This window comes from Anser anser (assembly GCF_964211835.1).
Source record: "Anser anser genome assembly, chromosome: 5".
In the NCBI taxonomy this organism is placed as follows: Eukaryota; Metazoa; Chordata; class Aves; order Anseriformes; family Anatidae; genus Anser; species Anser anser.
In genome coordinates, this window is record NC_139725.1 from 53,230,642 (window position 1) to 53,243,509 (window position 12,868).

The 12,868-nt window shown below is 35.1% G+C and overlaps 1 protein-coding gene across 3 annotated transcripts in view; it reads right to left on the minus strand.

The window, feature by feature from the left end:
- LOC310899816 (uncharacterized protein) overlaps positions 1–12,868 on the minus strand; it is a 98,334-nt gene that overhangs the window by 23,950 nt on the left and 61,516 nt on the right. For 2 of the 3 annotated variants that reach the window (XR_014584690.1, XR_014584691.1), the window contains exon 1: positions 591–649. Coding sequence is in view for 1 of the 3 variants with exons in the window: in XM_083836731.1 (XP_083692857.1) it covers positions 6,766–6,774 (9 nt within the window). In the remaining 2 variants the exon portion in view is untranslated. Of the gene's footprint in view, positions 1–590; positions 650–6,765; positions 6,831–12,868 lie in introns of those variants that run through there. The other variant, XM_083836731.1, reaches the window with a different exon arrangement.

The following is a 12,868-nucleotide window of genomic DNA, read 5'->3' on the forward strand; positions in this document are numbered from 1 at the left end:
ACAAAATACCATGAAAAGAGTGTGTTGACATTTCCTACATAAAACAAAATTGAACCCATTCAAGTCAAGTAAATACACAATATAAGTGACATGAGAATTAGATCCTTTGAATTTGACAATAGAAATAGAAATCAGGTCTGTGTGTTCTTAGAGAGTCTTCTGGGAAGTGAAAATTCCATTAATTCCTCTGCATCACCCCCTTCATACAAAAAGGATCAACAATACACAGGCAGGGAATATCAGATATATTATTCCTTCTTTTTATTCCTAATCAGTATAAGCCTTATGCTTCTTTTCCAGACATGACATTAGGTAAAAATCAGCATTTGAGGTCAGGTCTGGATTGTCTTCTTTATTAGACTAATTCTGTTCATATCAAAGCTTATTCAAAAGAAATTGTCTTAAATGATTACCAAGACTTAAATTATTATCACAGAAGTCATAGGAAAGAAGGATGGTGCTTACCAAAACCCCAAGAATGTATTTCATATAGTTTTTCTTTCATTGCCAAGAAGCGAAGGTCAAGTGAACTATACTATTTGCAAACATCCACCTTCTCAGTCTGTCACAAGCAGCTGTAACATACCTACCAGCAGCAATTTCCACTTGGCTCTATCCAGAGGGGAGAAAAGTTCTAGGAGCTTCATTGTTTATAATTCCTTCAACCCCAAGGGTAATTCTGTTCACCAGTTACTTGAAATTAGAGTTAGGTAATTCGACACGTCTGTTTGGTACCCAACCACAAACTACCTCGTAAGCAAACCAAAGAGTTGGATAGTTTACTTCCACAGTACTCCGCAGAATTTCATTATTGCAGCCATGACAACAAAGGAAAAATGAGAAGTTATATAGACTCATGAATAGCTGGTGCTTGGGGGTTTTTTTTGGTCACTGTTGCCACCGTTAAGGAATCTTACTAGATCTGAGACAGAGAAAGACGGAAGGCAGTTTTCTTCCTGGGATGAGAGTTCCCAGTCAAACATAGCAAATATAGTAAGAAGTGAGAAACAAGAAGCCTCCAAGTGCTATATTTGACAGAAAAAAAAAATAAAAAAATAAAAAATGCTGATCTCTGCAAGTAGAAATTTTCATACTTTGTGTCTTTTATAGTAGAGAGAATTACCAATGTTATCTACAGCAGGTTGTTTTTGTTTTTTTGTTTTTTTTTTTTTTTTGGATCTTTAAGGCTATTCAATTAAATTACATAACTGAATCCTCAGTTAGATTGTATCTAGACCTGGAAAATTTTTAAAGTCAAGTAAACCTGTTAAACAATATTTTGGTGATGAGTTTGTGTACACACCACTTCCGTATCTCTTTGTGAGTAATGAAGTAGCTGCCAGGTATCATATCATGACTGAACTGCATGACTCACTCTATGGATTCATTTTACAGTCTGGTGAAACCAGTAGCTGGTAACACCTATCCATTGTAAGAACTTTTTTACATGTTATAATTCTAGAAATGAACTTGTTTGTTTATTTATTTATTTAAAGAGTTTAGACTGATGAAATTTAAAAACCTATAAGATGATTAAAAATCCATTTATTTCTACATTATATACCAAATATACTGTATACCAAATATTCTATATAACAAACTGGTCAAATTAATATCTATGAATTGGGTCTAGTTCTCATTTTCATCAGGATAAATCAGAAGTAATTTCAAAGACACCATTATCCTTAAACAGTATAAAACAAATAAAAAAGAAATACCGAACCACTATATTTTAGTAGTCAGAGGAGTCAATTTTTAATTGTATAATCTCATTCTTGTTAGCAGAGCTTCATATCTGGAAACTTTAGAGCCAAATAAGTAGAAGGTGCTATATTTTTTAACTCTGAATATGATTATCCTATCTACCATATTCTGCATTTCATTTTTACTACAAAAGTTGTTCGTTGTCCATTTCCAAGCTTAAAAAACTATAAAAATCCATTTTGACTTTGCTACAGGAGAGCTAAAAGATTTTTTTGAACTAAGATTAAATTGATATATCTACAGATTCTGTCATTGTAATATGACATTAGGAGCATAGTCAAATACTAGCTTTGACTATAAGTGTCCTACTAAAGTAGTAGTCTACTGCAGAGTGCTTTTTGATATATCAAAGCAATGTACTATCTTTCAAACTGCATTCATATTCTAACCTCCTATCATCAAGGTAAAGTAATAGCAGGACTAAAGGATGATCTTTTTTACAGTTTCTAGAAGTCATTGGTATAAGGGATTGCCTAGACTTGCATTAGATATTCATGTTTAAATGAACCACATATAGGCTTTCCAATCTACAACCTCCATTAATTAGATTTTATCCTTTTCTCTGTCTTTTATGTTAGGCTTCTTTACCTTCTTTCCTGCTGACATTGCTATAGCTTCACTAATGACAGGATACGTAAATTTTTATTTTTTTTTTCCTTAAGTTGAGATACTCTTACTGGGACTATTCACAAATGTTTCTGTACAATACTGTCGACCAATGACTTCATCATTCAGTGGGTAGGTAAAGTTTTACTCCATTATCTCTCTGGTATGTTACCTACCACATAGAAGGTTCTACTTTAACTAAGTGCTTTGCTGTTGCTGTTGTTGCTGTTGTTTTTTCAAAAAGGTTAGTGGATGAAACATCTCTGGACAACTCTTAATATTTATAACTCTGTTATGATTAGGCTATTTGTACAAACAGATAGAAGGAGAGCATACAACCATGAAAAAAAACAAGGACCAACCCTAGTACTGAAGGGTCAGAGTCAGACATTTCAGTGAAACTCCGAAGGTGAGTGAGGTGTCTAAGATGAGATAAGAGAATTTGGGTTCCTTTCTCTCCTAGGATCATCTTTCCTTACGCCTTCCCTCCACTCCTTTTTTTTTTTTGTTTTGTATTTTTTTTTCCCCTGGAAATAAACAGTTTTCACGCTGGGAGTGGTAGAATTAATCCTGATTTTCTCATTTAGTGCCAATCTAGGAAAAAATATAGAACTCCACGTTCACAGAGCAACAAGGAAGAACTTCTGAATGTTTATTTATAAGTGAAACAATACATTTGTTTTGATACTGTTAAATTGTTTCACTAAAGTCCAAAACCTTTTCACTGAACAGGTGAAAATATTGAATAAATATATGATTTTGTAAACACCAACACAGAATAAAATGCAAATTTTGAAAGAATAAATTATAAAGAGAAAAAAATTAATTAAATTTTCTTTGGTTTTAAGTCATTGAAATTTTTTAATTGAATATATTGTTAAAATTAACATTGTCTTGTAAATTATTTTTTAAAAAACAACCATTGTAAAAAAAAATCAACTTTATGTAGAAGAAAATATTGTTTTTATTATTTTTACCATTAGTGAATGAAAGGTATCACTAATGACAGACTTGTTGCTCATGGCAGTTTGACACAATGGATCCTCCCCACAGAACAAGCAGATAACTAGTACTGTATGATACTGCCGTCTTCAAAAGTGTTCTTTTATGTCTCTGCTTGCTCTAAAACTGGACCAGAAAATAGTTCAAATTTCAGTTCCCATAATTAAGCAAAGACCTATGTAATTCCTGTTCCTTCTTCTTATAAATGAAGTCTGCAGGGGTAATAGAAATGGTCTGGTAAAAGTGTGCATATGTTGTAAATGTTATATGGCCAACCCAAGAGTAAATGAAACAAAAGGTAGAAAGTGGGTTTATTCTCTAGTACCAACACGGTCAAATACCGTGTTTATTATACAAAATATTTCTTCTGCTCTCATATTGATAGACTTTATCTACAGAAATCATTAATGCTGACTGAAACTGATTTGGTCTGGAAGGCAAGCTCTGGGAGTAAGCAGATTCATTTCTTGATCCGCAATGCCCTGTGTCCAAGGTGACCAAGCAGTGCAACACACAAGAACAGAACCTCAGAAACACTTTTCAGCAAGATAGTGACCACTTCTTTTTAGTGTCAACTGATAGGTGGTATCGATCATTGTTGAATCAGTTTATAGTGCATATGTATCATGGCACAATTACTCTGCTATCTAGCTTCTTCCTCCCTCTCTTAAATACACTGATATATTTTCTTCTGAAATGCTTCCTTCTTGTCACAGTGAATTAAGAGCATCAGATGCACAGGGTTGAGCAGCTTATAATACACACATAGTTACAATACTTCCAGATACAGTATTGAATGTAATAGTACTGGATACTGATATTGGCTCCATTGACACTGTATGTGGACAAAATTCATTGTCACACCAGAAACAGAAAGAAAAAATTGGGAAAAGTGTGAAGAAGGAACCTTCTGGTCAAATTCAAATCACAATAATGTTATCATTACTTGAGAATAACAGTAAATGACTAAATGGAGCTGCTTTTGATTGCTGCTGAGGCAGAAATGACCAGAAAGGGATGTTGGGCAGACCCTGCACTTCTCTGAATGGTGCTACTTCTACAGCTCACGTGCTCCAAGTCATGCTGTATGACAGTGAACACTAAATACCTGACTCACGTTGTTCTTACATGTAGCCCTATTTTGCCTGCATAAATAGGGAGGAATTTCCAATTCCGTAGAGATACTACAAGTTTAGTCATGAAGATAATTAAGTCCTTTGGGCTTGAACTACCCAAACATTTCATACTTGAAAGAAATTCAGATATGACTCTGAATGTCTGGACTACTGCCATCTAAACAGTTTGGATTCATTTGAGGTTTAAGATTAGCTCCAAATTCCTCTTCACATCAGTTCATCATTCAGATATTTACTATTCTTATTATTGGTATTATAGAATGGTTAGAAATTCTGAGATACTGTACTGACTACCTCTACCTACATTTAAAAGCAAGTGTCAGTCTTTCAAAAACTTCAAATCTATTCAGCAAAGATAGAAAAAATAAACAGAGAACAGAGAGAGAGAAAAAAAAATTATTAACACCCTTTTCCAAAGGATAGTAGGAACACAAAGAAAGTCCAGTCAGTTGTCCAACAACAACAACAACAAAACAACAACAACAACAACAACAACAACACAGATTAATGGTATAGCTGGGGAAGGACTCTCAGACTACTATCTCTCAAAGCAATAGGAGGCTTTATCACTAGATCACCTTATTTTAAATATCGTGTAGCAACAATTGTTGCTAATTGTTATTGCTCACTGCAGTCAAATGGAATTATTTTTAGTCTTTCCAGAACTTCAAGAACTCCAATCCAAACAAATATATTTTCCCTAAAAGTTGATGGAAACTTATATTGCAAGGAATTTATAAAAATGTAGGCACCTCCTGGCATTGCTGTGGGGTCAGACAAAAGTGACCTTGTTACAGAAATAGGGACACTTGCTTGAAATCAAGGTGTCTTAGTTGTCTAGAGATCTTTGAAGCTAAAGAGAAAGGCAGATAAAGAGTGACGTTTATCTTCAAGATCGGGGAACTTCTGGAAGGCATCTGTCTGAGCCACATACTTAAATTTGTAATTTTACTTGTATTTCAAAGTACAATTCCTGGGTCTCAGTCTTAGAACGGTTTGTTTAATTTGTGTTTTGATTTTTAGATGCTAAAGATCAACCATTTATATTTATACAAAAAATTTACCTTGAAAGTAACACTGCCTTGCTTAAAAATGCTTTTGTGCTGTTGTTTCATTGCTAAGAATTCTTGAAATCAAATGAAGAAAGTAGAATGGTTACAAAGGCAAAAAGATTTATAAGTCTCACTTTCTTTCCTGAGGTATGTTTTTTGGTGGGGGGGGGGGGGGGGGTGTGTTCAACAAGACTTGTAGTAAATATTTTCAAATTAATTTTAGTTAACAGATCTGATGTGTTACCAAGAAATATGGAAGTTCACCTCCCAAATCTGTACTAGTTTGTTGTTGATATTGAAGTTGTCAAAATAAATAAATAAAATAAAATTCTGCTGACACTGGAAATAATTATGATGAGTAGAAAGACACTGTCTTTGCAAGGGAAATTTTAGACTAAATTTAATCTGTATTTAAAAAGCTGAAGTAAAACTAAAGAAAACTAAATGGGTAGTCTGCTCTGAACCGAACTTATTTTGAAATTTTTTTGTTGCTAATGCAGTTCCAGTGAAATAGGGTAGAGAGATCTACTTTTGTCAAGGAATTTCAGCAGTCAGGAGACAATTTAAAACCTTAAATGAAGCAAAACAGAACATGATAAACATAGAAGAGGGAAAGAGAAGGATGAGAACAAAGATTAACTTTGCCAAAATTTCTGTTAACTACTCTAATGGTAGCTGTCATGTGACAGGACTCATTCCTGATGCCAGGCACTGGATATGCCCATGCTGCATTGAAAGATACTTCTTATTAAAGCAGTATAAGGGATGGGGAGTTAAAATTTATAGTTTTATGTTTATATGCATATAAGTACTGGAAATAAACGTTTTTGTAGCTCAATATATCAGAGTACTATTTGTTTATTGATCTGTACCATCTGTAATTGAAAGTTATTGTAGTATTTTATATACTGACATCAACACATGGTACTGTCTGGTTAATTTTATATTATACAATGACAGTAAATGTGTGTATATTGGTATATATACACACTTGTTAAAAGTATTATGCCTACTTTACTTCAACAAAAGGACCACACGTTTTTGGATGAATATAATTTAGATTAATCATAAGCCATTTACATAACATAATAAAAAAACCCAAAAAAAAAACCAAAAAAAAACCAAGGTGAAACCTGATTCAGATTTTATTGCTAATATAAAGTTAACTCTAAGCTGACTGAAGGCTGGATACCTTTCAAACCTACCTTTCTCATGTGGAGAACAGTAAAATAATTCAAGTGTAGCTTTCTGATACACCTTCTTCAGGTCTCTGCAAAAGTAATTATAATGGAATATGGATAAATCAATTTTCAGCTTCCATTTTTATTCATAGGATACATTTTTATGTCAAATCAGTACAAATCCATATTTTTGCTGTTGATAAATGTAAATCAAGAATGATTGAGAGGTAAAATATTGTCCACTTACATTTAAGATGAACAAATTAATGTCTTTCAAGGTTTTACATAGAAAAGACCTATGAAGACACATGTAATTCAATTTTGTCTGGAAAAAAAAAAAAAAGTGAACTCAAAATTATGAAAACCCTAGAAACAGGTGAGAGTGTGTCTCCATTAGTATTGTTACTTACATGACTTGTTTATGCTCCTAGTCCAAACTTTAGCACCTTGTTTTTGACAGATATTTTTATAATAATTTCCTACATCTTTAGTTTCTCTTTCAGTGGTGTTTACCCAATGCACTACAAAATGAAGATATGAGACCAAATTGCAAAGACCTCAGAAAGTAATGTCCAGTTGGTTACAGACTGAAAAGATTCTTTTTCCTTACAAGTTTAAATATCCCTGTGTGAGTCCTATGCCTACAAGCTTACTCCTGCTGTTTTTCAACTAATCATTTGCAAAAGTGAAAAAAAAAAAAAAAAAAAAAAAACACAAGACAGAAAAAAAGACTTCTGGTAGGTGAGCCACAGCAGGGCAATTAAGATGATACGGCAGAGGTAGACATCTGCTCCTAGACAGATACAGTTCCACTGATGCTATCTATAGTTACAATCCTTCCGAGAGATAAACAACATGCGAGACCAACGTGCAGAAGGAAATGCCACACTGAGAAAGTGGTGATGGGAGACCAAGCTTGCGGCCCCTGTGGTCTGAGAAAGAGAGAGACAGCAAGAAAAAAAAAGGGAGGGGTGGCATGTGGGGCCTGTACCCTGCACACACAGGTGACAGAAGTAGTAGGACGGACGCACATCAAGATGCAAAGCTGGAAGATGTGTGAGAACTGACACTGGAGGGGAGCAGCATTACAGCAAAGATGAAAGGCACAACCTGACCAAGAAAGAGATAGATGGAAACCCCCTCTCTAAGCTCTATGCATAAAGTTACAGTTAACCTATGCTGAAATTTTAAAAATAAAAATAAAAAAATATTTAGGGGATGATTTATTCTCTAAGATTCGAAGGCTTGGAGATCTTCTCAGAATTTCAAACTCACATTTAGGTTTCTCACTAACAAACTTAAATGAACTATAGTCCCCAGGGTAGATGATTACTTGTTACTATTTCATATTACGGTCAGTGTGATGCTCAGGCATGGCAGAAGTAGTATTCCCCCTTCCCCTCGATGCCAGGTGCAGAACAGACTGAAAGGAGGATATAACATTTATTCCAAATAATTTTCAAGCCAAGGATTGACATGTTTAATTTAGGCAGGACTTGAAGCAACAGGATGCTGTCAGAGTCAGCTCCCTGACCCCATCATGTGTGAGTTTTGTAAAGGTAAGGCATATTGCCTCCGACCATCACTGGAAATGCAGTGGCTCATCATGGCATCTGCCCCTCAGTTTTTTTGCGAGGAGAGTTTGTTTGCTCTATCTTTGCACTCCTCTGATGTCAGAGGTCCAGAGTCTTAACAAAACTAAGGGAGCATCCTCCAGGTTTCTTTCACGCCAATGAAAGTTAGGCATTCATTTGACAAATAAATAAATAAATAAATAAACCCTCTCTGGATTTAAGAAAAGTCACAGCAAGAATTCAAGGTCAAATGGTTTGCAGAGAGCATAGGCCACACATGGTCAGCAGGGATGCCCTTCTGAGGGGAGGCCCTGGGTTTTTTGTGATGTGCTCTCTTCCTCTTCTGGGCTGAACGTGGGGCTTGATTTACATCAGCAAAAGCTGAAGAACTGAAACCCTGAAGTGTCATCCTATCTTGCGTTGGAATCTCAAACCAATAAGTATTAGTAGTCATAATGTATCTTATAACAATTCTTCAGCCCAGTTACCCTGAAGTCTTATTTTGCAAAAAATAAAATGTTTCTTTTCTCTTCTTATGGGAAGAAAACAGCAATATCAAACTAAAGACCTTAATGTAAAATGAAAAATGGAATAGAATCTCAAGTCCTCATGTAATCTTGTGCTTTGGAGATTTATTATTATTATTATTATTAATATTATTATTAAAATCTCTGCTATCTGAAAAGTGCTTGCTCAGCAAAATCTGTCTGAAATTTTTTATTTAGGTAGAGATGGTACTTCATGTTTTTAAAAAACAATTCACTTGAGGCCAGATTCTGTTATCTTGATTCAGTTTATACCCCAAAGATGGTCACAAATTTAAACACTTCTTCTGTCCACAAAATGCTCATAAACAGATATAAACAGACTGCATTTATGTCCAGTGTATTCATTATGGATGATTCTATAATTCTATGATTCTAAGGCTTTTTGTTGGTTCAACTTCACTCTTGTCTTCCTTATTCTACTGAGTAATCATGAGTGATGTAGATGATGGTTGTTAGCTTGTATGTCCTTTTCATTCTGCTTCTTTTTAATTTACATTCATGCATGTAAGCCTCAACATTTCTTTCTGAGACATGAAAATTTGAAAAACTCTATCCTGTGAGTGCTTGCAGCAAGTAAGAAAAGCATAAAGTGTAAAATTCTAGTGTACATGACCTCAAAAACTTAGTTTTTGAATGAGTGTGAAATGAGGCCATCACTTTATTAAAATTCACCTAGATCTACATTAAAATATCAAAATATGAGCAGTAACAGCAAAGAACAAAATCCTCTTACTAATGTGTGTGTTATTAATGAATCATTTTTCTTTCACAGTACATTTCTTTCTACATATCCAGTAAATATTTCAAATATCTGGATGCTGTCAAAAAAAGGTATAATCATTTAAATTGGTCAAGAAAAGCTGTAATTTTGAAGAATTCCCATTTTGGAATATCTGCAATGACCACCTATTGACATAGAATGTCACTTCCTGATACAAGATCCCTAATGGTCATCAGTAATTTTTGGACATTACAAGTGCTAATGTAGCTTTATTATTCCCAGCTAGTAACTCCTGGGGAATTTGACAGCTATGAAAGACATTCCATGTGATTAATCCTGAAATATATGCTTGATTGATAGCCATATTGTTTTTATTATGCTGTGGTCCTTCTTTGTTTTGTTGTTGTTTTTTAAAGTTCAGACTGAAATAGCTGGGTTTTGTGAAGTTGAAACTTTAGTATAGCATAGAAGCTCCCTCTCTTCATCTCTTTTTGTGTTTCATAATCCAGAAATATATCTGGCATAAAACTTCATATGAAGAACTCAAGAAAAACTTTTAAAAATGTATTTTAGTATATTTTGCATTATTTGATTCTAACCCACTGTGCTACTTTCAGGCGGCAAATAGTCATTATGGCTGTGCTTTGCTTTTTCACTGGAGTCTATCACTTGAAAGAGTTCCCCTCCCCCATCTCAGCTCTGCTTTGCAAGCTTTTTTATCTTTTCTACCTTGCTAGAGGCATTATTAGGGCAGTTCACCTTTGACCAAATGGGCAGACGAACATCCATCCTCTGGAGCCAGTACTAGTGCTGTTTGGTAGATCAGCTCTCAAATGGTACTGAACTGTGACCTCTTCTTCTGTTCAAAGACTAAATACATAAACTTGAGTTTCCATTGGTGCCAAGCCTGGGAACCTGAGTTGCTCCCTAATCCCAGGTCTTGCAGCCAGCAGCACAATGGGCAGCTCACCATGCCAGCCGGCCAGCCTGAAAGAATGCCTTTATTCTCTCTTCCTCAACAAATTGCTTATTGTTTGGCCCACAGGCTGCTAGACCTTGTGAACTGTCCAAAACTTTATTGCTTTTCTGTTAAACTTTCTTCTCCCTTTGATTCTGTTTATAAATGAAATGAATTTCTATTTTCATTTCTTAGCAATATCATTTTTAAAGATAACTGTTACACTGTTACTTTTAATCTTTTTTCAGAGTATATATCCCTTTTGGAAGCCTGCAGGAACCACAGAAATAATACAAGCTCTGCAGGTTTAGGCTCCTTAGAAAGAAGGGTCTGGGAAAATGTTAAATGTTTTAATGCAGTGCTGAATATTACTTAGAGTAAAATGAGGGCAAATGCTTCAGAGTATTATGGTGTTTCCAAAGATGCATCCTGTTTCTCTGCTTCTGGCCTCATCTGGACTGTGGCTATACTGTGCGTGTTATATAAATAGCAAGTGTAGGTCAGAATGCTTATCTTGGGACCCTGAAATATGGTTGTTTAGGGGCAGCTATATTTATTGAAAGTTATGCAGACTGCCTAGTCTATCTGTTGTTTGCCTCTTGAAATATTTCTGGAAGCCCCTTTTGTCTTCAACAGAAGCTTCTGGGAACATAGTTACAGAACAAGCATAGTGGAAATCAGAGCTAGGAAAACATCTGCAGTGTAATGCTGATATTGCAAGATTCAGCCAGATTTACCCTGGGAGGAAAAAAAAAAAAGAAAAAAAGGCTCCACAGATGTGACTCTACCACATGAAAAGAGAACTGTGCTCCACAAATATGGCCAAAATCAACACAAGACCCAGGGCACCCCTATTCTTTTCCCTCATATCTGCAGCCTTGTGCTGAGACACATTCGCCTCTTTCAGCAGGGAGCCTTGTCCCTTATTGTAGATAGTGAACTAGAACTGAAATGTCCTTGTGAATAGTAAGACTGGTTCTGATTACCTGGAGTTAAGATCAATTAACCTTGACCTAGTTAAGATCAATTTAAATTCTCACACAATTCTCCCATCATTTTTTGTACATACTGTTTAGGAAAGATGACAAAAGTACACAGTATTCTGGAACCAAAGATGATCTAAGAATCACACAAATTTCTTGAAAGTGTATGCATGTGTGTTTATATATATATTTATATATAATTTAATACCCTTTCAAGTATGAGAATGGCAGCACAAGAGTGGAAGAATTGCAAAACTAAAATGTCTACATTAAGCTGATGCATGGTACATACCAGATGATATATATACTGCCTTATTGTTCAGTTGCGGCTCAGGAAGTTAAATGCATAATTTAAGACATATGCATAGTCTAAGGGTCAAATGCTGTCAGTTACACAAGTGTAAATCATGAAGAACTGCACCAAAGTGACTGGAGTTGCAGTACCCTGGATTTACACAAGTGTTACTGAAAGCAGAATATGAGTCAATATGTGTCATCAATACAACTGAGTTACTGGTACTGATGGAAATTTATTATATGCATGAACCTAAATTCTTCACATTCTTAATTTATTATAATATTGCACTTTGTGCTTCTATTTTTGTTGCTGTTATTAGAGGAATTAGTGGCTCAAACACTGATTCTTTAAGTGAAACATCCACCAAATTTTCCCAACCTCAGTTCATAATGACATGACAAACATTTAATAGCTGCAGAAGCTTACCTACATTTCAGGTCAAAGTCTTAATTTACATAAATGCATAATTGTGATGCTCAGGCAGCATGTTTCTCAGCTGAACTTCACACTGCACATGCAAATGCATCCTTGATGTTCACCTGGTTCCATTAATGATTGTACAGGCTGCAGTGAAGGGTTGGGAAGGAAGTTTCCTAGGTGTGTAGGAAAGCAGGATTTGGATGCAGCAGGAAGGGTTGTGAACCTGGCAGAAGGGAAAGAGTATGGAGACTTGGCAACTGAAAGAAGAATCAACTGTTTTAAAAGACCATGGGACAACTTTCTTAACTGATGGCTCTTGAGTTCATTATTGAGAGTTTCAGTGCAAATAAAATAGCTTTGCATGGGACACCGATTGCAAAATAAAACTCAATGGCACAAATCAAAGAGGTATAAAAACTGATAATATACTGGGGAACTAGCAGAGTACCTGTCAGATATCCTTGGCCTCCAATGACCTTGTTTTGCATAGAGGAAGAATATATGATTTTCTGGGTTGAGAGGCAGTTTTTAATTCTGAAAGGAGGTTATGAGTTAAATATATGATAGCAGTCTATTCAATAATATAAGTCAAGTCCTTTACTTGTGGAACCAGAATCTAGTATTC